Below are 22,569 nucleotides of genomic sequence, written 5' to 3'. Positions count from 1 at the left end.
AGCCGCGGCGCCCGGGGGGATTCCTGGGATGAGCCTGCCGGTGCCTGGCTCCAGCGGGTGTAGGGCTCCAGACACGCGGTGGGCTCCGGCCGCGGCCGGGAGCTCTCGGGATCCTCCTGGAGCTGAGCAGGGACAGAGGAGAGGATGGTGGCTGCCACCAGCGCGAGCAGGAGGCAGAGACATCTCCGTGCCAACAGGCTCCCGGGGGTGCTTTGGCTGCTCCCCCTGGGACACCCTTGGACAGGAGGGGATGGGATGTCCCCATGCTCAGCCATGTGCTCAGTGCAAGGGGGTCCGGATTCAAGCCACCCCCAAAGACCCACCCGGGATCCAGCTCTGTCCCTGCACCACGGGACACCCAGAGGCAGCGGGGAGTGGATGCTGCAGCCAGCCGGGGCGGCCGGGGTGCACACTGTCCCCACTAATGTCCCCGCAAACCCCACGGCAGCAGCTCCCAGCAGGAACCTGCGGGGGGGGGGGCTGCCCCCATCCCCTCCTCTTCCCCCCCCGGGATGCAGCGGCATCCACCCGGACGGACGAGGCAGCCGCGCTGCCCCCACCGCAGTTGTCCCCTGCTCGCTGAGCCGGCGGGGGATGGCAGCCGCCCCCCGGGCCGCCCCTCGCAGATGGCGGGGGCAGCCAGCACAGGTGGCCCCGCACCACGGCAGATTGGGGCCGGCTGCCTGCGGAGTGCCCGGGAAGGGCCGTGTCCCTGCCACGCTCCGGGGACCAGAGCAGAGCCAGGGCCGCCTCGTGGCACACGGGGTGCCCACAGTGCCGTGCCCGGTGCCAGATCCAGAGCTTCAGCACCCGCACCAGAGCCCTGTAAAATAACAAACCGAGGGCATGGATGGGTGACAGGGAGCTGGTGGGTGAAGTGTGAGGGGAGGCACAGAGTGTCTTCTCTTGGCCCCAAAGAGATGAGCTGGCCCAGAGCATCAGGAGGTTTCGGAATGGTCCAATTTTAAGGAATTGCATTAAACAATGCCCTGCAGACAGCCCAATGCAGATGTCTGGATTGGATCCAGCATCTTGTGAGGAGATTCTTGTGAGGACACAGCTTCTCACAGTCCTTCCAACCAGGGCAAACACCCTGGTGGATGCCAGACACCCCAGCTGGATGGTCTGGGACTCACTTCTAGGAGAAAAGGACCTGCAAAGGGAGAAGGGCAGCACCCAAGCTCTGAATCACCCCCATGTGGGGTTTCTGTCTCTCCCCGTGGCTGATGGTGCTCAGCCCACACAGGGCACGGGCAGCAGGGTGGGCACGACACGGCAGTGATGGAATCGGCTCCAGGGTGGGCACAGGGTGGGGATGATGGTGGGACTGTCCCAGCTCGAGGGGACCCATCTGGTGGCATAGAGGGGGATCTTGAGCCGGATATGTGGTGCAGGAGCTGTCAGGGCAAGGGTGGTGACTGGAGCAGGTAAATCATTAATACCGGAGAAAACCAGGCTGGCATCCTGCGAATCACTGGTCGATAGGGAAAGTTGATGTTGGAAGGGGAGTTCTCACATGTAACCTTCCCCTCCCTTCTCTGCCTTCCCTCCGGGAGCTGAGGGCTGGAGCAAGGAGCCAGCCCGGAGCCACGCACGCACCCAGCCCCAAACCAGCCTCTTGCCGAGCACGTTCTCTTCCAGCCCAGCTGGTTTTGCTCCCAGCCTGCTCCGTCTGTGCACATTAAAGCTTTTTCTAGGTCTGAACTGCTTTTGGCAAGCCAGGCTCCTGTTGGTCCCCACCACCCTCCCCGTGGCTGCTCCCCCCGATCCGCTCCCCGTCTGGCTCCCGCTCCCCCTCCCCGGTCGAAGCCCTGCCAGGGACACGGCAAATCAGCGCGAAGCCTGCGGGGCAAATCGGTACAAATGAGACCAAGCAAGAGGGTGGGGAGGGACGGAGAGGGGGGGCGATGACTCCTGGGTTGGCGCTTCTGTTCCCGAGTTTGATGTTTCCTGCAAACAACCCTGTAAATGCTCAGGAGCGGCTTCGGACATCACCTGCCCCCGCCTCGGCGGGGTTTGGGGACGCTGGGTGCCAGACGGGGGGAACAGCCCTCGCCCCGCTCCCGCAGCCTCCCGGCCCTGAGCAGGGACCCAGCCGGGACGGGGGCCGAGCTGTAAGTCCTGACATTTCAATCTGTTTTGGGGAGGGATGGGGTGCGCGGAGGGTGGAAGGAGCTGGAGGCAGCAGAGGGACTCACTGTGGGTCCGGGCAGGGAACAAAACCCACCACGGACCTGGAGCGGAAAACAATCCCCTGTTAAAAGCTGCCCGCTCCTGCCAGTTTCGCACTCTCCCAAATAAATTTCCATGCGTCTGGCGGTGCCCAGGGAAGCCCTGTGCCACGCCACAGGCAGAGCTCTGCCGGGAGCGGATCCGGTACCCCGAGCGAGGATGTGCAAACCCGCCGGGAGCAGGGAGCCGACTGCTCCCGAGTGATGCTCTGATCCCGCTCTCTTTGCGAGCCGTGTAACTCCTGATTATTAAAGGCACTCGGCACCGGGGAGGTCATATGGGGCCTTTCTGCTTGGGTTGCTCTCCTAATGACACACCCGACTGCCTTCACCGGGGATCTGCTCACGCGAGTCCCTGACAATAGAAAGTTTGTGGAGGATTTTGGATGTTTTCCCCGTGACCATGTGGTGGCTGCAGAGGTCTGACTTGTTTCCCCACTGAAAAATGAAAGGATACATCGGGAAAAGGGAACCAGCCTGGGAGGACACGGAGGGCAGGTTAATTTTAATTTGGGTAATAATCAGAAAGATCAATGGTTTTCTGCAGGTTCAGAGATGTGATGAGTATTTGCAATTGTGAAAAAATACAAACCAGGGGAAGGGGGAAATTTAACAGTAAGACAGTACTGTGCTTGTTATCCATATTTTTTTCCCCTCTAAATCCTTCTTAAAGGAAGTGAAAACTAAACTGAGCTGCTGAATTGCCAGAGGAGGTGAGTTACTGAGATGCTTAATGGTGCCAACTAGGAATATACTTCCTCACGCCAGGGAATGCGTGTTTGTAGAAATTTTGGCAATTAAATCAAAAGGTCACATAACAAGGAACAGCTCACAGCCGTCAGGGGCTTCTTGAAACAACGTAAGGAAATCAGGTCAGTGAGGCCCAGCTGTGCACCAGGGTGGTGGCAAATCCTGGGGCTGGCACAGGAGAAGTTTCTGGCGCCCACTGGATGCTGCTGCCCTGCTCTCACTCCTCTTCCATGGCGAGGATTTCGGCTCCCCTCGGTGAAAATCTAGGAGAGGAGGTTGTGGATGTGTCACCTCTCATTCCCTTAGGTCTTCTCACCCTTTCCTGGAGATCCCAAGGAATTTCAGAGCTCTGCTGTACCCAGAGGCAGTGGGGGGACCCCGGTTTGGAAGGGGGATGCTGACAGAGCCCCCTCCTGCACCGGCATCCCGGGGACTGTCACAGCGGCTGCTGCCGGCAGCGTGCGGGCTCCCGGGACCCGCAGGAATGCGGCTGCACGGCCACTGCACCTCGTCTTGCGGCACAGCACAGGTTAACGAGCTGCATCCTGCACCAGTTAATAACATCCCTGTCTCCTCCCGGTGGCTGTGCCTCGGGCCCTTGTTACTCCTCCTGGTCATCCCTTGGCCAGCACAGACCTCGCTGGGCAATTTGGTGGCCAAGTGCTCCCTGCCCGCCGCAGTTACAGCAGCATCCCTCTGCTCCTGTCCCCACGCTGCAGCCCAGGCACTGCCCACGGCACGGGGCCAGGGGCTGAGCAGCTCAGCCCATTTTTGGGGTGTAATGCAGCTGGAAGCACAGGGAGGATCCCAAAAGGCAGCACCACCCTTGATCTGCATGAAAAGCCCAACCAAACACTATCACCAAGTACCAGGCAGAGAGTAGAGAGGTGCCTGCTGCCCACGGGTCAGCCCACAGCACTGCAGAGCTTCCTGCCCAAGAATAAACATGGTAATAATACCAATACCAATAATTATAATAATAATAAATACGAATGAAAATGTATTTTGGAGAGAAATCTGCCTGCAAAGAGGCTGCAAAGAGGTGTGATGTGCTCAGGGTGTGATGTGCTGCCTGATGTTCCCTGTGGAACAGCCTCCTCCCTCCTCTCTGCTGGGTATTCCCCAGGAACAATCTGAGTTCCTCTCCTGAAGGCTTTATGGGTCTCCTCATGTGCTGGTGCTGTGCCAGGGTGTCCCATCCCTGGGAGAAGGCTTCTGCCTGGAAGAGCTCCTCCACATTCCCTGGAGTCCATGCCAACCAGCTTTTGTGCTCTACAATTCCCCTGCTGTTCCCAAGCTCTCCCAACCAGCTTTGGACCATTTGCCCTTTAAATTTTTATTTAGCAGGTGGAATTGTTTGTGCTCCCCTAAGGATAGGGAGGGAGAAGCAGGGGATGTTCCTACTTAGGACCATTTTTAAATGGGTTTTACAGTGGGCTGGATTTAATGGATGTGGTCACAAAACTGCACCAGTGTCACTGCCAGAACAGCATATCAAGCCCCCACTCTCAAGTTTATTTTTCGGCTTTAACCTTAAACACACCGAGTCCTTCATCAATTCCTTGATGGCTGGTTAGACCTTGTCATGATTTAAATGGCTCCATCCATTGCTGCCTCCAAATGCTGCTCCAGATTGTGGAAGCCAGTGCTGGGAGCTGGCAGGCAAGAGCAGGGATAAACCCACGTCCTCCTGGGTGGGGCCCCAGCATTGCAACAGCCCCCCTTTTCTAGGAGTGTTTGAAATCATGGCCCCATCTTGGCCATGTTTTGGCTAAAAAGGGACCTGTCCTATGACTTAGGGGAGGGGGGATCTTTGGGGATTACCCTGGGAGAGCAGAATCGCAGCCAAGAAAATGAAGGGGTGTGCTGTGCATGAAGTCTGTGCCCTGTGACCTGGGGTCCCCTTTCCTGCCCTCCACTGCCCACCTGAGCCGGCAGGAGAGTCCATCAGGAGGGAGACAGAGACTGAGTGTGTCAGCTGGCAGGTCTGCATGCTGAGGGTGTACTCAGCAAAGTACTTTGGCTGTGTAAGGTGATCCCAAATGAGGGCTGGGTGGCTGCCACCAGCAATGCTCTGCTTTGCAAGCCCCTGGGGACACTGAGCCAAGTGAGAAAGCCCCAGGAGGGCCAGCTGTGGGTCCTGCTAGCTCCACCCCAGTCTCTGCTGAGATGTGCAGAGGTCCCTGCAGGGACACAATGGCCCCTGGCCCTGCAGCACACACGGCTCAGACCCATCAGTGAGCACCCAGAGCGAGCCAGACATAATCTTGGTCTCTGTGAGCCCTCCTTGAAGTCCTTTCCATCTTCAAGGATGGCAAGAAGGTGCCAGGGTGAATTAACCGGGGATAAATCTTGCCAGAGCAGCAAAACTGCCCACTGTGAGGGAAGGACTGGCTGCTGGAACAGGGGAGGGAGAGAAAGGGATCCTGTTTAAGGGACCTTAGCATGGCCCCTGACATGTCTCCTGCAGTGTCCTCATGGCCAAACTGGAAATGTAAAGACAAGGTGGGTCAAAAACTGGCTGGACTGCCAGGCTCAATGGGCTGTGCAAGGTTCTCCTTTCCCTGGAGAAAGGGAATGGCAAAGTGGGATGCAGTAACTCCCTGCAGAAGGGCATGTCCTGGCAAATGGGTTAAAAAGCAGCTTTGCAGGAAAGGAGCCACATCCAAGACATGAGCAGAGCCAGAATCTTGACTGGCAGGAGCTGGACCAAGAGAGGAAATGGTGGGAAAGGCTCTGAAGATAGCAGGAAGAATGGAGACAGGGAAGGCTGAGAGAAATGCTTGGGATGTCCTTGTGTGAAGCTCCTCTCCTGTAGCAAAGCACAAGTGAGGACTCAGCAGTGGACACATCCAGGAGCAGGAGAGAGCTGGGCTGCAAGGCAGGAGGGGGGCAGAGGAGGGGTGAAGACTTCTCGTTCCTGTCCCCAGAGGATATCAGGTGGGTTTGAACTGCAAGAAGGTGCATCTTCTGGTGGCAAGATGGAGAGTGATTTGGTGGAGCAGAACACCTGAACAGCAAACACAAGAACAGCAGGTGGGAGAGAGCTCAGGGTGTGAGCAAGGCTGTATCAATATGGGAACTTTTGGCCATCTTTGGTGTGTCTTAGAGGACACAAAAAGAGCTGGGCTCTGCCAAGCCAGGAAAAGCAAAGTGTAGATCTCCTTCCTTTCTTATCATTCCCATTTCCAGGGCATTTATGGAACCTGAGCTGTCCAAGGAAGTGGAGGAGAACATTTCTAGTATGAGGAACTGGGCTGTAGAAGTCTGGGGAGCCTCAGGGAGCCTTTGAGTTGGTCAAGGGGTGATTAAATGCATCTCAGTGTATGGCAGAGCTGATTGCTTTGCAGGGGAAGTGGCAGAGGAGGTGGAATCTTGTCCATAACCAGGCTGGGGATCTGTGCTCATGTGGGCAGAGAGATGCTCTAACATCTGTGCCCACACTGAAGACACTCATGTGGTTTGGTCTGTGGTGGGTGGGAGAAGCAGATTTTGGTAATCAGAGCAGAGCTGAGCCCCACACTGCTGTCATGGACTGCTGCTGGTGTGCCACAGCAGAGCCAACAGGTGCCTGTGACCAGAAAGGGCTCCTGGAGATTGCCACCATCCCCAGGGGTCATCCAGCTGGAAGGCTGAAAGGGAGCCTCCCAGTGCACATGGTCACAGGTGTGGGATCCATCCTCAGCTGTCACACCAGCAGGAGAAGGAGAAACTTTTAAGTGGGGAAAGGAATTTCAGAGGTCATAGAAAATGGAAGAAGCTATGGATTTTTTTCTGGAAACAGGAAAGCCCTGCACATTACAGGCATGACACAGACTTTAGCACAAAGGATGGCTGGACCTACATTCCTCTTTCAGATGCACACACTTCTTAAGCCCCCCAAGTTATCTCCAGCTGTCCATAATCTTCCCATGCTCACCAGCCTGGACACCACCTCCTGTGCACATCCCTGCGTGAAAAGCACACTGTTGATCCTCCTGAGTTGTACAGACACTTTTCCCTCTATCCAGCTGCACATTTCCATTTGGACACTGATGATGTCTTCACAAATTTGGAGACCATTTTGCCAACGAGTTGCTGACTCCATGGCTGGGAGCCTGTGGTCTCCTGGGGCTCCATTAGCAGGTAGAGTGGAGGTGGAGGAAGATGTAGGAAGCTCCCACAGCGGGGCTGAGGCAGAAGCTTTGCCGGTGGTTGATATAATGTGGAGAGACAGTCTTATATCTCCTCACCAGCCTGCCTCTTCCCCTGAAGGGTTCACAGCAGGAAAGGCTGTGGGAGGAAACCCTTTTGCGGTGCAGGACCCTCACGTCTCTGGAGAGTAGCCTGGAGGCTGTGACGGCCTGATCTCATCTCTCAAGGAGGCTGTGAGTTGTGCTGTGAGTGTCACAGGCAGACGATGATGACTCCAGCCCATTGCCACTTGGCTGAATGCTTTTCACGGGGTGTTGGGGTTGCCACAGAGAGCCTTCAGGCCAACTTTTTGTGGGTGGAGGCTAGAGGAGAGGTCAGAGACATTGCAACGCTTCTTGAACAAGTGTACAAATGGGAGAAGATTTGACCCAAAATGAGGGGAAACTTTACATGTGGAGGTGCTGTGACTACAGGTATTATGTCCATCACCTGGCTGAAGGACACCCCAAGGCCAGGCAGGAGATGCCAGACAACTTGCACATCCAAAGGCAGCAATTCTCACAAAGATGGACCCACCCCATGTCCAGGCTGGGGTTTGGGTCTCACCAAAATCAACCTGTGAAGAGAGCTAAGCTTCCCCAGCCAGAAACTCCAGATCCCTCCAAGCACTGGAAACCCAAAGGCTGGGAATCCAAATGCTGTCAAATTTGTAGACCATGACTCTGACTTGGTCTTGCCCCTGGGATGTGAAGCACACGGTTTGGTGAGCCCACATATGGAGACACAGAAGTGATGAAGAACCCTCTGAGCAGCAGAGCCACACTGAGCTACAGGACATGGCCTGACCTCTGGCCCTGGACATGAAGATGTGCTGAGTGGGCAGACGTGGAAAGATTGACTGGAGGAGACAGGAAACCCCAGCTCTTCTGAAGACGTGGTTTGGGGAAGAGATTTTGGTGCAATAATTGAGATCAAGCTGGAGGAAGGCACAGCTCGAGGTGGGAATAGTTTCAAAGCTGCTGATGTAGGCACCCAGAGGAGGTGGGATGGGCTCACACAGTCCCTCACAAAGCGGCTGTAGAGGGTGAGGCTGGGGAGGTGCAGAGCCCCCAGCCCCACCAGTCACGCTTCCCTCCTTTTGCCGGGTGCCTGCCGCTTTGCCATGGCCAATTGCCTTCATCCCAGCTCCGATAAACGCTTAAAAGCTCAAATCACACAACTCCGGGCTATGAAAAGGAAAAGGGACCCGATAGCCGCTAATAGGCGAGCGGCCCCTGCGGCAAAAGCGTGCAGTGTAGGGAAAGTGGTTTGCATTGATCAGTGGCTCCTGCCCCAGCGCTCCCCTCCCGCGGAGCTGCCCGGCTGCTCCAGCCACAGCTCTGTGGAAAACGGGATAAAACCCCACGGGAATTTCCAGAAAGGCAGAGGCCGGGTAATGGCAGGAGCAGGAAGGTTTGTGGGGTTGGTGTGTGATCCCATCAAAGGGACATTCTTCTGCTCCACACTGTCCCATCCTGGCAGAGTCACCAGGGCAACGCATCCCTGCATGACAAACAGCAATGCCAGGGCCACCCAGCCCAGAGTGATGCTGAGCCCTGGCAAATGAGTGGCCTGGACAGCCTGGAAGGAAGAAACTGGTGGATGTAGGAGCGGGGGAGGGTTGTCCTGAGGTTGTTGCTTGGTGTGCAGGGCCAACCATGGATTTCATAGCAATGAAATCTCACCTGTGGAGGGTAGGACCAGCTTTGTAAGAGACCACAGGAATCCTCAGCCACAGGACGAGGTGCAAGGCAGGAGGTTCATCACAACAGCACTTATTGGAGAAGAACTTCAGTGCCTTTCTTGAGCACATTTCTCCATGCCATGTCCTACAGCCATCTGGGAAAGGTTGAGGGCAGCCAATTTCCATGGGAGCGTTGCAGCTCCCTTGGCAGCCTCCCAGTCAGCACTGGAGCACTTGGAGGTCAGCAGCAAAGAAAGGACATCAATTTGAGAGATGGGGTCTTTGTTCCAGTCAGAAAAGTTCTTGGGAGTCTGCAAAAGCACATCAGGGCAAGTTCCCACACCCACCTACAGGTGGAGAGGGTTTATATTGGTACAGGAAACCCACTGGACTGAGCCCCTTCCTACAAGTGGCTGCCACACACCAGGAGCAGGCTCAGGGAAGGGGATGGGATCTGGAAGGGTTTGGCCCTTTGTCCAGCTTCAGACTGGAAAGGAGATGGTGAAGCAGGGGTGTGGTGGTGAACCATGTGTCTGGAGGGTGGACAGGGACCGTGGTTGCTGCTTCTACCAGTCAAAGAATTGGGGGGGCATCCAATGACACTTGTGGGCACAAGCTGGAGGATGAAGCTCTGGGTGGTATGCCAAGAACTCCCTGCTGCAGCAGCTTCGGGGGCTAAACATTTCCACAGCTTCCACAGAAGCTCCTGCAGATTCAGAGTGGGGATGTGCATTCTTTGTACTGCACCCAGCGGCACCTGGGCTGCTGGGATGGCTGATGGGTTAGAAAATTGGAGCAGTACTGCAGATGCTCATCCTACATCGTGGAAATTGAGTTTTGGTCATTATTTGAGACATGAGCTCAGGTGTCGTGGCTCAACTGCCCCAATGGCTGTGTCCTTCCCTGCATACCTGTGCCTGAAGACCAGGCTGGGATTCTTTAAGTACTGGAGCACCAGGGACTGCAGATCTCTTTCGTGGGCATCTCTCTCTTCTTCCTTCCCTTTGTCTCTCCTCCTCTTTCTTCTCCCCGTGCCACTCTGCTCCCTCCATCGGAGCGTGCCCCTCTCCCCTCGGCAGTCCCGGGGAGGAGAGCGGGGATGCTGCAATTCCCAGGCACAGGTGCGCGGTCCCTGCCCCCAGGCACGGCCCCCACCGCCGCAGCTGACAGCCCACTGGAAATAATGTGTTGTGGCAGAGAGAGACTCAGCAGACCACGAAGATCTGCTGGTGCGGGAACTGCTCAGCAACCAGGAGCCACAACGCCTGTCTCCCGGCTCTGCAGGGCCTGAGCCGGCTCTGGGGATGCCTCCGCTCTGCCGGAGCCTGCCTGGCTCACACGCAGGGCACTTCCCCACTCTCTCCCATTCTTTCTTTTTGGTCTTTCTCCCTTGCTGTTCCTCTCTGCAGCGTTAAGGATGTGGAAGCAGCCAAGCTGCCTGTCCCTACACGGGACATCTCTCTGCCATCCTCTGCACCACTGGGCACAGGAGGGGAACAAACAGCTCTCGCAGCAGCCTTGGAGGAGGAGGAGGATCAGGTGTGCAAGAATGGAACAACCAGTTCCAGTCTTCCAGCAAAGATTTAATCTGCCTCTGGCATATAAACAGCAAATGTTTGTTCAACTGACCTGCAAACAGGCGACGTGCATCGCAGCGGGGCCGAGGCGCCCAGCTCCCCGCTCCACCACTCTTGATTTCTTGCCCTCTAGCAGGGTGACACGGGGCAGGGGACCAGGGACAAGCAGGTCCAGGATGCTCAGGGCACCCCAGGCTCAGTGGCTGGAGCCAGGGAGTGATGCTTGGAGGAGCCCCATCCTGCCCAGCTGCTGCTGCATCCTTCTGCTCCCCTGGGAGCGCAGCGTGTGTGGAGCTCTCACAGCTCACAGGCGTGACGCACACACAGCGTGGCTGAGGGCTGAAGGACCAGCGTGTCCCCACGGGCAGGCTGGGAGTGCTCAGGTGAACCTGCAGGTGGGAGGCCCCAGGCTCTGCCTGCACATCCCACCGTGATGGGAGAAATCAGCCTGGGCTGCTGCAGGTCAGGGCTGCACCCCCGGGGCTCCTCTCCACATCCCAGGGGACGCGGGTTCGTTACAAGGGGACGTTTTTGCCTATTTTCTGCATGAGCAGATCTTAGTGGCAGGGTCGGCTACCAGCTCAGCCCACAACGTGGGCATGCAGGGGGGTGTCTTCCAGCCCTGCCTGCAGCTCATCCTGCCCCTGGGAAAGCCACAGTACAGCTCATTCCCTATCCCCATGGCAGGTGGGAGATACTCCACTGTTTGATGTCAAACCTCAGAAGGACATTTGAAACGGTTCAATGCAGGTGACTTTATCATACAAATGCTCTCACCGTGCTCCCAGGGGAAGGGGATGCCCCTAGGTGGTGAGGGGAGTGGGTAACCAGAGCACAGGAGCACTCTTCAGCCCAGCACAGCCACAGCCTGGGCATGGGGCTGGTGGGACTGTCCCCAGGGCCACCGGTACTGCAGGCTGCAGCCAGAGCATCCCTGTGTACTGGGACAAGATGATCAGGGAAAAAACACAGGGCCATAGGGCTTCAGCCCCAAGGTGGGGGCTCACCAAGGGGAGCAGCAGAAATGCCATCCAGCTGTGGGAGGTGGGCACTATCATGGGGCCACATGGCAACCCATCCTCTGGTGTGGTGATGCTGCAGGAACCTTCCCTGCCCATCCCACTCTGATCCCAGCCCCCTGGCACAGCTGTGACAATCCCCCTGCCCTGGGAGCGGGAATGGTCCCCCCCAGCCCTTCAGGGAAGCCCCCCAGACCATGTGTGCCCCCCAGAAGGATGTGGGCTATGGCTAGGCACACTCCAGGCCGCTGGGGAGCAGGGCACGTTGCAGGGGCTGTCAGGCTCTTGAGCCACTGCCTGGGTCTGCCCCCAGGCAACTCCCTGACCCCGCTGCCCAAAGCTGCAGAGACACATGCTGTTTCCCTTCCAATCTTCCAAATCTTGTGTCCTTCTTCCCAGAAGCCAGGGAGCAGATTTTTTCCCCAAATGGCTCCAGCTGCCAAATTGGTGCCAATCTGGAGCTGCTTCTCCTTTCTGCATTCCCACACCAGCCTGGCTGCAGGGTTTCTGGGGCAGAGCTCTGCCCTGGGACCTGATACATGGGGGAAGGGTTTGGCCCCGAGAATGAGCCCGACACACAGGAATGAGCCTTCAAATTTGCTTCTTTTCCCAGGAGAAGCTGGCAAGTCCCTCCAGAGCAAAGCAGCATCTGGAGGGGTGACACAGGCATTTGCATCAGTGTTGGGTGCCCCATGACTGCTTGGCCATCTGTGAAGGAGCTTCATTTCATGACTGTGGTGCCTGTGCAGGTCTGGCTCCTCTGTGAGATGAGGATTGGGGGGGCTGGGCCTCCTGCCCATCTCAGAGCTGGTGGGGACCAGGCTGTGGGACAGGCTTGACACTGCTGTCCCCAGGGAAGCCCAGTGCCAGGGTCCTGCAGGGATATTGCCTGGACATTTTGATCCTGGCACCACCTGGGAGTGGGGAACGTGTAGTTTAGCTTGAATTGGTTTTCCAGGCCAGATTATCCCTGTTCTGTCACAGGATGGTGTTGGTCCCACGGGGCCAGGGAGGCTGGACTGCTTTTCCAGCAGCTTTAACAGCAGGTTACAGGCTGTCAGTCTGCAGCCTCTCCCATTCAGTTCATCCATCCCACTCTCCTGTTTGCACTGGATCACACATCCACATGGAACACCTTGGTAGGTTCTGGCACTGCCATACCCCAGGAGATGGCAAAGCCAAATGAGTCTGTGAGCAGCACGGTACTGGGGCTTCTGACTCTTTTCTCTTTTATCCCCTGCCCTCAGCAGGGAAATGGTCCCTGAGCTGGGCTGGGGCTGCCCCAGAGAGGCTCTGGCTGGCCAAGCAGGTCACCTGGGCACCTCAATGTCACTTTGAGGTGGTTTAGCTCCAACGCCTTTAATAGTGTTTGTTTTCCTTTTCCTCTGGGGTGGTTTGAGAGAAGAGGGTTGATAATGGGATCAGTGTATACAGGCATACCTGCAGGGTTTGGGCAAAAATTCCTCCACTGTCTTGGGTTTAAATCTCAAACTGGGAGCTCCATACTGAGGTCCCAGAAACTCCAGTCTCTGGGGCCAGGAGGTGCTCACAGAGCAGAGCCATCTCCCTGGGGGCTGCAGGCTCACCACCTCCATGCTGTCCCTCTTCTAGGGACTGTGCTTCCCAGACAAGCGTGGGAAGATTCATCTGCTGTGCCCCTCCATTCCCACCAGGATCCATCTCCAGGCAGTCTCCACCATGTCCAAGGACGACGGGGGCTGCAAGCTGACCTCAGTCTACAAGCACAAGGAGAGGAAGCCAAAGAAGCCTCACTACATCCCAAGGCCATGGGGCAAACCCTACAATTACAAATGCTTCCAGTGTCCTTTCACCTGCATGGAGAAGTCTCACCTCTACAACCACATGAAGTACAGCCTGTGCAAGAACTCCCTGTCCCTCCTCATCGAGTCCGACTGGCCCTACAAGAAGGGCAACCTTCTCCACCCGGAGCTGCGGCTGCTGCACACGGAGAGCTCCCGCCTGCGCGGGCGGCGGGATGAGCAGGACACCTGCGACTCCTCGGCCGCCCCGGGAGGCTCTGTCCGGACCAAGCAGGTCCCCAGCAGGGATGACCATGAGGAGAAGCCGATGACAGGGGTGGAGATCCTGCCTGCTGAAGGGGCTGGTGAGGAAAGTGGCCAGTTCCAGGAGGAGGAGGAAGATGTTGCTGGTCTGCTTAGGGAGATGGATGCAGGGGAGAAGAAAGAGAGAAACGAAGAGCCAGGTTGCCAAGGTGACCCAGCTGAACCAGAAGTGAACACTTTGGTCTTTGGCTTCAAGAACAAGAGGGACAACAAGCCTTGCAAGGAGGTGGAGCCCGACTTCATCATCACAGATGTCTTCTCCCTCAAGAACCATGTCATGAAGAGCAGGGAAATGGCCTCCCCTGACCTAGATGCAAAGCCAAAGCAGTGCAAAGTGCCAAAGAAATGCCTGGCCAGCGGTGGGATCTTGATGGAACAGTGGAAACTGGTGGCAAATGGGCAAAGGAGGAACACACCTGAGGTCTCCCCACCTTGTACCGACAGCAACATCATCCCATGCTACCCTCCTCCAGCCTACAGTGACTACCATGAACCTCAGGGCCTGAACCTCTCACTGCTGGGGATTAACTACCCTTTGAACCCCAGTCTCTTCTCCTACCTGAGTCCCACCATGGCCAACAGCACGACAACACACCCTCACTTGGCTCAGCTGCCCTTCCTGGCCTCCACAGCCCAGCTGATGCACCCCCATGCCTCCCACTTCCAGCCTCTGCAGAGCCCTGAGCGCTCAGCCTTCCTACCCCGCTTCTACTACCCCCTGCTCTTCGAGCACACCTTTGGCTCCACAGAGAGCAAGATGTCCTCCAGCAAGCCAGACCCCCAGCAGCTGGTGGGCTCAGTCATGCCCACGCCACCCCAAACCAAACCTTCCAGTGAGCCAAGCAAACCCGGGCTGCTCAAAGTTCCCATGCTGAAGACAGGTTTTCCTTGGTCCAAAGGTGTCCGGGAGGAGCCAGGCTCTGAGCTTGGCCACTCTGCCATGCTTGGGCAGGAAGAAGAGGAGAAATGGTTATCCCAAGAGAAGGAGAGCAACCCAGCTTTGGGCCTCAGCAACCTACGCAAGAAGTCAGCCACTGACATCTACCAAACTGTGGTGGGGATGAAGGATGGCGCTTTCACTCACAGCAGTGTCAGGAAGACAGAGTTGCCAGTGGTGACCTGTCTGGAGACCAGCAGCCCTCCAGGAAACCCACTGAAGAGGAAGTTCCCTGCCAATGGGCTGGATTTGATAGGACCCGAAAAGATGATGCCTGGGAAGCTCAGCTACCCGAGCAGGTAAGGTGCCTGAGATCTCTCTGCCTCTTCCTCGCTTCAGGTTGACATTGTTTATCTCCATATCCTGTTGTTTCTGTGTTCCCCCCAGCACTAATCCATGGAATGAGCCCAGGGAGCTGAGCACTCTTCAGGTTGGTGGTCCACACCAGTGCCCACCCAAGCACAGCTCCCTGCACTTCAGGGCCTCAAAAGCTCCCAAGCATCCAAGCACTTGGGCTATGTCACACTTGCTGATCCACATGGGGCCAGAGGTGATGTGGTGTCTGTGTGGGTGGACCTGTGCTCCCCAGGCACCAGGAAGGGACCTCTTGTGTCCCCAGATATCCCAGGTTTGCTGGAACAATCGTTGTCTATTTTTAAACATACACATTTGCACTCCTTTGATTCACCTTCTGGTTTCAAAGCCCAGAAGGAGGGCCACGTTCCCAAACATTTCCTTTCACCTGGGGCTAGAAATGTGCACAGCTCCTTTAAACAGAATTTCAGTTCCTCCCCTGGTTGTGAAAGTCCAGCTGTGGCTCCAAGAAAAATGTCACAGTAAACCCACTGCCTTGACACCCAGAGGAGCTTTCTCTGGAGAAGATCTCTGTGGTTTTCTATCTCCACGTGCCCTTTCCATGCTCCCAGGCTGGCTGGACAGATTCCCTGCAATTGGGCTTTCAGGACTGTGGGATGGCCATTGCCATTAACATTCCCCAGTGCTCCAGGAAGAGGGGGGATCCAGGCTTGGCTAGCTGAGGTGGGATCAGCACCATCTCCCCAGACTGGCCTCTCCCTTTGTCAGTGCCATGAAATAATGTGTGTCAGGATCCATCCTCCTCTGGGAGAACAGGAGCAGGTCCAGCCAGGGCTCTGCCTGCTCTGACCAAAGCCCCTCCTGGAAGGGGTCTCAGGCTGGCAGCAACCAGTGGAGGAAACCTGGCTAAATCTGGTAATGCTGGCCCTGGACATAAGTGTGAGGATTTTCCTGTCTTTTTCCCTGCTAATTGTATCCACTTCTTCTCTGCAGTGGTTCAAGGGCCAACCCTGGCTACATCTCCACAGCCCTGGACCACTGGCACTCGGATGTCCTTACAGGCCAGCCTGAGGAACCAGAGAGGGGCAATGACAGCAAAGTCCTTCCCTCTGTGGGTGCTGCCCTGGACCACGGCCTCTGCAAGCAGAGCAGACCCCAAGAGACTTCTGCTATGACAGGCTCTGAGGCCACAACCGTGCTTATCGGGGACCTGTCCAAAACGTTGGAGGAGTACCAAGAGGTGGAGAAGAAACTGTCTGACCTGGCAAAGGAGGACACCCCTGGGCAAAAAGAGCTGAGGGACCAGCTGGTCAAAATCCGAAGGGAGCTCTACCACATCCACCAGGCGCTGGAGAAAGCCACCAAACCCCACGAGGGGCCACTGGACCTGTCAGTGAAGAGATCCTCGGAAGGTTTGGAGAAGGTCCAGCAGGCCAAGAAGGAGCCCTGCAACGTGAGCCTGGGAAATGAGAAGCTTCACGGCAAAGACCAAGGGCTCCTCAGCAAATGTCCAGCCAGCGGGGAGGCTGGAGATGGGGAGGGGCTGCCCAACTGCCTCCTCGATGCTGAGAACAAAACCATTGACCTGCTGATCAAGATGAGCCGCTCCGAGAGCCTGCGGGCGGCCTCCTCCGAGGCCCCTCTGGGTGCTGTGATCAAGGCGGAGGTGCTGCCCCTCACCGTGCCCCTGGAGCTGCGCCACGTCATGGAGCCCTACTACAGCCGGACCACCAAGTGCGAGGCAGACTCCAGCGTCCTGCTCTGCTCTGACGGCAGATCCAGCAGCACGCAGGGCCCGCAGCTCCCCGGCAGCGCTGAGGATGGGCCCCTGGGCTGCCGGGCCATGCAGCGCTCCCTGTCCTGCAGCCTCCCCAGCGACACCGATGCCGTGTGTGTCCACAGCCCTCTGCATGCTGACCCCTAAGCCCACCTTGCTCAGAAGTTCCTGGATCTCACTGACCACCTCATGCTTCACCTTCCCAATGTCCCACCTCTCCACTCCTCCTCTGTGCCATGGATGAAAGCTCCACCGTTGCCTGGCTGGGACCACATTGTGTGGGGCTCCAGCAGCTCCCCCTGCTGAATCCATCAGGTGTAAAAATCCAGTCCCTGTGGTCCCCAATGTGTCACGGACAGTGCTGCTGGGCTCTGCATGCTCCCAGCCTCAGCACCCCAGTCCTGGAACTCCCTTCCAAAGGGGAGTCACCAGCAGGCACCAAGAGAAAACTGCCAAAAGCACCAAGCTTTCATCAAAAGGCTCACCCAGCCCTCTCATCAGGGACACTCAGGGACATTTTCAACCCAGTTCCCATAATCTGTGGACAGGGGAGGGACTACAGAGGGCCAAGCCTTGGTCCAGGCTGTGCTCAAGCAGACCATGGCTGTCACCTTGTACAGAGCAAAGACACAGTGGTTTTGTCCCAGGGAGGCTGGAGAGTCACAGCCAGGAACCAGATGCCCAGCTGGATTGACCCAGAGGCCAAGAGTTTTCTGCACTGTGGGGACAAGAACATCCTGCCAGTCACAATGACAAGTGCAACACAGGACCCACCTTGCCAGCTCCAAACCTGGTCCTGAGCTCTCTTACCCGGGCCATTTGCCATGTGTAGGGAATGCTGGGCTGTAGGGACTTGTCCCTGTCCACTGACCACCTGGTGTCCTGGTCCTCCTTTTGCCTTCACACAGAAAGGACCTTCCCTCCCTCTTTCCCCATGTAGATGTGATGCATGTTCCTCACCAAGCCCCCAGTCCTGAAGAGTTCAGCTCCCAGGAGCTCCTGCTAGTCCTAATCCCCCAAACACCGGCACAGTGGACAGCAAAATGGGTGAGAGGATGCTGCTGTGAACTACAGAGCTCAAGGGACACAAACCCCCAAAACAACAGTGAAGGGACAAACTTGGCCTGTCCCAAGCTAGAACAATGCTGAGCAACCACCCCTGAGCCAGAACACTGGCAATCAAACCACCCAGGCAGGTGCCTGCTGCTTGTGGGATCAGCACTGGCCTTCCCAAAAGGCCACATTCCCCTTGTGCTCACTGGGGGCTCCTGACTCTGCTGGGCAGACTGGTACCCACTGCAGGGCAGTCACACATCCCTGTCCCCCTGTCCCTTCTGAGAAACATCTGTTCTGTCTCAGGATGCCCTCATGCTTGGAACTTTTGGAGTCCCTCCCTGTAGTGGTCTCCTGGAAAAGCCTCCTTTGTGGATGGGGTTCCTCTCCCATCCACAGTTTGTATTCAGGACATGGTGGAGTGTTCTGTTAGCACCCAGGGCCTTCAGCCAGCTTGGTGGCTTGATCCTTGAAATGAGACATGCTGGGAGGGGGGCCAGGAAGGCAGGACAAAGAGAACAGTGGCAAAGCCACAAATAAGGGATGTACACAGGGTATCCCAGGAGCTTTACACACTCTGGGCCCAAAGAGGACAATTCCACTGTGGTGGCTGAAGAAGGCAAGGCCCCAGGTGGGACCTGGGACTCCCAGGTGCTGTGATGGACCCAGACAACATGAAGAGTTGTCTCTTCTCACCTGATTGCTCTCTGGACAAAGCTTCCATGTCATCAAAGAGGTTTATTTCTCACTGCACGAATTTGCTTAGAGCACAGGACCTTGTGGGGTTATTGGTCTCTTCTCTCTGGAGAGGGGAGGAGGACATTTAGAAGGAGAGATGCTCAGCTCAGCAGTGTAGCCCTCTTGAGCCAGCTCCAGATCTTCCTGATGGGCCATGTCCTGCTGCTTCCCAGCATGGCCTTGGTCCCACAAAGGAAGGTGGGAAGAGCCCACCAGAACAGACCCCAGAACCTAGGTGGAAGTTCTGCAGTCCCAGAGCACAGGGAGGTGGCATTGCCCAGCCTTTCTAGGTGTGAACTGTGTTGTCATCTCTGGATGCCAGAACACCATCAGCAGAGCAGACCCTCCATTTCAAGCACCTTGTTCACATCACCCTCCCCTAACAGCCTCCCAGTCTCCCTCCAGTCTCTTCTGCCATCCTGTGCCACTCTGTCACCCCATGCCCTGTTGTCACCTCTCCCCAGCTCCCTCACTGCCCTGGCAGCCCATACCCACCCTGCCAGCACCTTCCTGTTCCCATATCTCAGGGCTTCCTACTCTTTTCCCCTCACCATCCATGCCTGCACCTCCACCCAATCACAGCAGGAAACCCACAGGCACAGCCAAGAAATCAGGGTCTCATTTTCCCATTACATCCTTCCCTGCCCACCCAGCCTTTACCTCCTCTGAGGAACAAGTCATATAGGTACCTCTGTCTACCTGGAAACCACGTCTCCTCCCAGTTCCAAGCATCATCCCACATTTTTTAACAGATCCCCATCTGAACATGGGCACCTCAGAGGTCCAGAACACCAGAGGGATAGCTGAGTTCTGGGACCACCAGCCCTGAGCTTCAGCAGGAGATCCATGCCCAGACCACCAGGCAGTGCTGCCTTTCACCCTTTTTTAGCTGAGATGTTGCCTGCACACTGTCACCTCTCTGTCCCCAGACCCTGACTCCATCCTGCTGCCAGAGCTGTGATGCTGCCATGCTGTGAGCTGGGCACCTCCAAAGAGTAGAGCAGCCCTCCCTATGTCACTCACTGTGTCCCTCACCTCTGCAGAAGGCTGGGGGGGCAAGTGCAAGCTGGGGGCCGATCACACAGTATTTATTGTTCACAGTTTTACGAATGTACAAAACAAAAACCAAACCATTAAAGGGAAAACCTCCAGTGGGAGTTGCTGGCAGCTGCTTTGTTCTTTCCTGGGAGTTCTGCCTGCTTTGGCTGGATCCTGCAGCAGTCTCATATAACAGTTCCTATCACAGAGGGTCTGTTTTTGAGGTGCCAAGTGAGCCAGATGTTGGCATGTTGACAGGTGTGGATGTGGCCAGATGTTGACATTGGCTGAATGTGGTCTATGTTTACGGGGGTGGGCTTTGGCTCTTTCATTCTGCTAGATCAACACAGAGATCCCACTGGCTGGGGAGAGGGGCTGCCCACTGTGACAGCAGAAGTCAGGCTGAGATATGTCCTCACAGAAGCCATGAGTGTCCTAATTCATAGAATCCCAGAATTCCAGAATAGTTTGAGTCAGAAGGAACATTAAACCTTATCTCTTTTCACCCCCTGCCATGAACAGGGACACCTTCCACTATCCCAGATTGCTCCAAGCCCCATCCAACCTGGCCTTGGACACTACCAGGGATAGGCCAACCTGTGCCCAGCTTCTCTGGATGACAGGGAAGGATTTCTTTCTAACCAGTGGTCTAAACCTACTCTCTTTCAGTTTGAAGTCATTCCCCTTGTCCTATCACAACACTGCTTGCTCCTGCAGAAGTCCCTGCACACACACATGGCCTTTTTCTTCCATATCCTTTACAGTCTACCACGGCTGGACTTTGGGACCACAACACCAGACCACGAGTTCTGGTGCAGGGAAGAGCAGAGAGAAGGTGCAGGGTCATATCCTGCATCCCCAGTTCCACCCTGTCCATCAGCCTTTGCACCATGTCCCCAGGGGTGCTGGCAGTACCTCCACCGAGGGGATGGCTCCCCTCTCTGCCCTGCCATGGCTGTCCCTCCCCAGGGACTCTTGCCTGCAGACCAGCAGGGAGGTGGCTGAGCTGGTGGCACCATTCCAGTTAAAAAGATGAAAGCATTTACCCTTACATTTGAATAATGGATGGGAGTTGAACTACTGGGTGGCTTATCCAGGCTGCAATCTGCACCCCCAGGGCCCTCAGCCCACTCCAGCACAGGACCTATTACACGGCTATTTGGTCACCCTAAAGGCATCTGATAGTGAGCCATTACCCACCCTTTACATGAAGGCCCACCGATAAACATCGTTCTTGGCCATGGTTGACCACACTCCCCCTACTTGCATGTCCCCCCCATCTTCCTGCCATCCAAGCCCATTCCCAATCAACGGGTGGAGGACCCAGCCAAATCCCTCCCCTGCTCCTTGGGCTGGGGGAATATGGGGTCACAGCTCAGATCCCAGCAGCTCCTGGTCAATGGAGCTGCACAACTTTTATGGGTTTCTAACCCCAGGTGGGTACAGCTGCTCCTGCTCAAATATTCCTTCTCCTCCAGCTTCAAGAGCAATGGAGAGCTCAGGGATTGGGAGGGAGGGAAGTTTTCTAATAAACAAACCCTGAGGGAAGGCTTATCTCAGGCAAGGCAGTAGAAGGAACCAGATTCCAAGGTTCATTGTAAAAGAGGAGGTTGTTATGCTCCCCATCCCATTGGCACAAGGACACGGCGCCAGGGAAGCTGGGAGTGGAGGACACGGAGGGTGGGTTTGCTGCATCCCCAACCCATTTTCCAGCCACAATGGTGTGACTGTGAGCTCTGGCTGGGTGCCCTGCCAGGGCCAACAGCAAGGAGAGAGAGTGTGGGGCCAAACCAGACACTGGGACACAGGGATGGGACCAGAGCTCCTGGGGAAGGGTGGCAGGATGTCACATCAGGCTGCTCATTGTGAGCAGGGCAGCTCCGAGCATGAGGTGGGAACATCCCAGACCCCTGAGAATGCTGCGTCCCCAATTTCCCCGGCTTGATGGTGAAGGGCTAGTGACAAAATCTGGGGGTGGATCTCATCCTGGAAGAGGACAGTTGCTGCAGAGGTACAGTCAGCAGGAGTTCCAGGAGTCATCCAGCTGCATGGAGGATGGCTGGGGCTGTGGTGAGCATCACCTCTTCCCATTGCACTCCAGCCTGGCAGGGAAATCGTGGTCCAAGGGATGGAGCTGCAAACTCCCTTGGGTTTGCCCACAAGTAAAAGATGTGTAGAGTCATGTCCAGGGCTGGATGCTGCCAAGCATCAGCTTGCTGGGTGTGACACCAAGAAATGGGGACACATTTGTTGCCAGGGGGAGTTCACCCCTTGCACACAGCAATGTGCAGCTGCGTGGGGGAGATCCAAGTGATTTGGGACCACACAAATCCAGAGCCTGTGGCTGAGATGACCAGGACAGTGAGTGCTGAGGTGCCCCACCCTGCTGTGCCAGGGCACCCCAGGCCCCACCTGCGGCAGGCCGTGGAGCTGGGCACTCACTCAGAGCTGTGGGCTACCAGGTGGAACCAGCTGGGGACAAGAAGTGGTTCCTGCCCAGCACAACCAGTTTTCTCTTACCCCAACGTGGGCAGGCCGGAGCTCGGAGCAGTGGAAAGTTACCAAACGTGGGCTCAAGAAGGGCCAAGGTCGGCCAGGAGATTTCTGGGCAGACATGTGAAGCTGCAAAGACAACCTGGAGCAGAATTGCTCCATCTCAGGCAGGAGGGAGGCAATGACCTGGCCTTGCAGCAGTGACAGGGCACTTTTGTGAGCCAAGAGCAGGGAAACATACCTGTCTGAGAGGACTCTGGAGTTGGGAAGACAAATCAGGATTTGACCCCAAAGGGTTCTCATCACTCCAGAGGGCCTGTCCCAACCCACTTTGCACTTCCCACCTGGGGAAAGGCTGGGAAGGTTTTCTTTCTGCCAAATGACTGCACATTGGGGGTTAGTTTCCCCATGAACTTAAGTAATGACTGGTGTTGTTCTTGGGAGCTCCAAGTATCCTGGAAGGTACTAACAGTGCCAGGAGAACACCATTCCCTTTGTCTCTTCCTCATGTCTCAGCATTGCTCCTCCCTTTGCTAGGAAGCTTTAGCACACTAGGAGCAAGCAGGGGAGGCTGTGACTCCCCTCGAGGCACAGATGTTGCCCCCAGGGCTGGAAGCACACTGGGGAAGCAGCACAGATGTGCTGAGATCTGGCAGGGGCTGATCTGCCAGGGCAATGCAGATCAGAGGGACAGCCCAGC

The 22,569-nt window shown here is 56.3% G+C and overlaps 1 protein-coding gene across 2 annotated transcripts; it reads left to right on the top strand.

The window, feature by feature from the left end:
• Positions 1 to 1,943: 1,943 nt before the first annotated feature.
• PRR35 (proline rich 35) lies at positions 1,944 to 19,338 on the top strand. Of its 2 annotated transcripts, none has more exons than XM_088064083.1 (3): positions 1,944 to 2,114; positions 13,046 to 14,754; positions 15,764 to 19,338. In XM_088064083.1, the coding sequence occupies exons 1-3, from the start codon at positions 1,944 to 1,946 to the stop codon at positions 16,692 to 16,694; spliced, it is 2,811 nt and encodes a 936-aa protein (XP_087920209.1). In that variant the 3' UTR covers positions 16,695 to 19,338. The 2 variants fall into 2 exon arrangements, with proteins under 2 accessions (XP_087920209.1, XP_014108019.2); XM_014252544.2 differs by having other exon boundaries at positions 1,992 to 2,114; positions 13,108 to 14,754.
• Positions 19,339 to 22,569: the final 3,231 nt, after the last annotated feature.

This window comes from Pseudopodoces humilis, chromosome 18 (assembly GCF_049639895.1).
Source record: "Pseudopodoces humilis isolate 2021_Gansu_Grassland_sample_001 chromosome 18, ASM4963989v1, whole genome shotgun sequence".
In the NCBI taxonomy this organism is placed as follows: domain Eukaryota; kingdom Metazoa; phylum Chordata; class Aves; order Passeriformes; family Paridae; genus Pseudopodoces; species Pseudopodoces humilis.
This window is presented reverse-complemented; position numbering and strand designations above follow the sequence as displayed.

What these genes read in the sequence shown, in the direction of transcription:
- PRR35 (XM_088064083.1), top strand. Translation starts at nt 1,944, where the DNA reads ATGTTTCCTGCAAACAACCCTGTAAATGCTCAGGAGCGGCTTCGGACA. An exon ending in GCCGGGACGGGGGCCGAGCT is followed by an intron (nt 2,115 to 13,045) that starts GTAAGTCCTGAC and finishes TCCCTCTTCTAG; the next exon opens with GGACTGTGCTTCCCAGACAA. An exon ending in AAGCTCAGCTACCCGAGCAG is followed by an intron (nt 14,755 to 15,763) that starts GTAAGGTGCCTG and finishes TCTTCTCTGCAG; the next exon opens with TGGTTCAAGGGCCAACCCTG.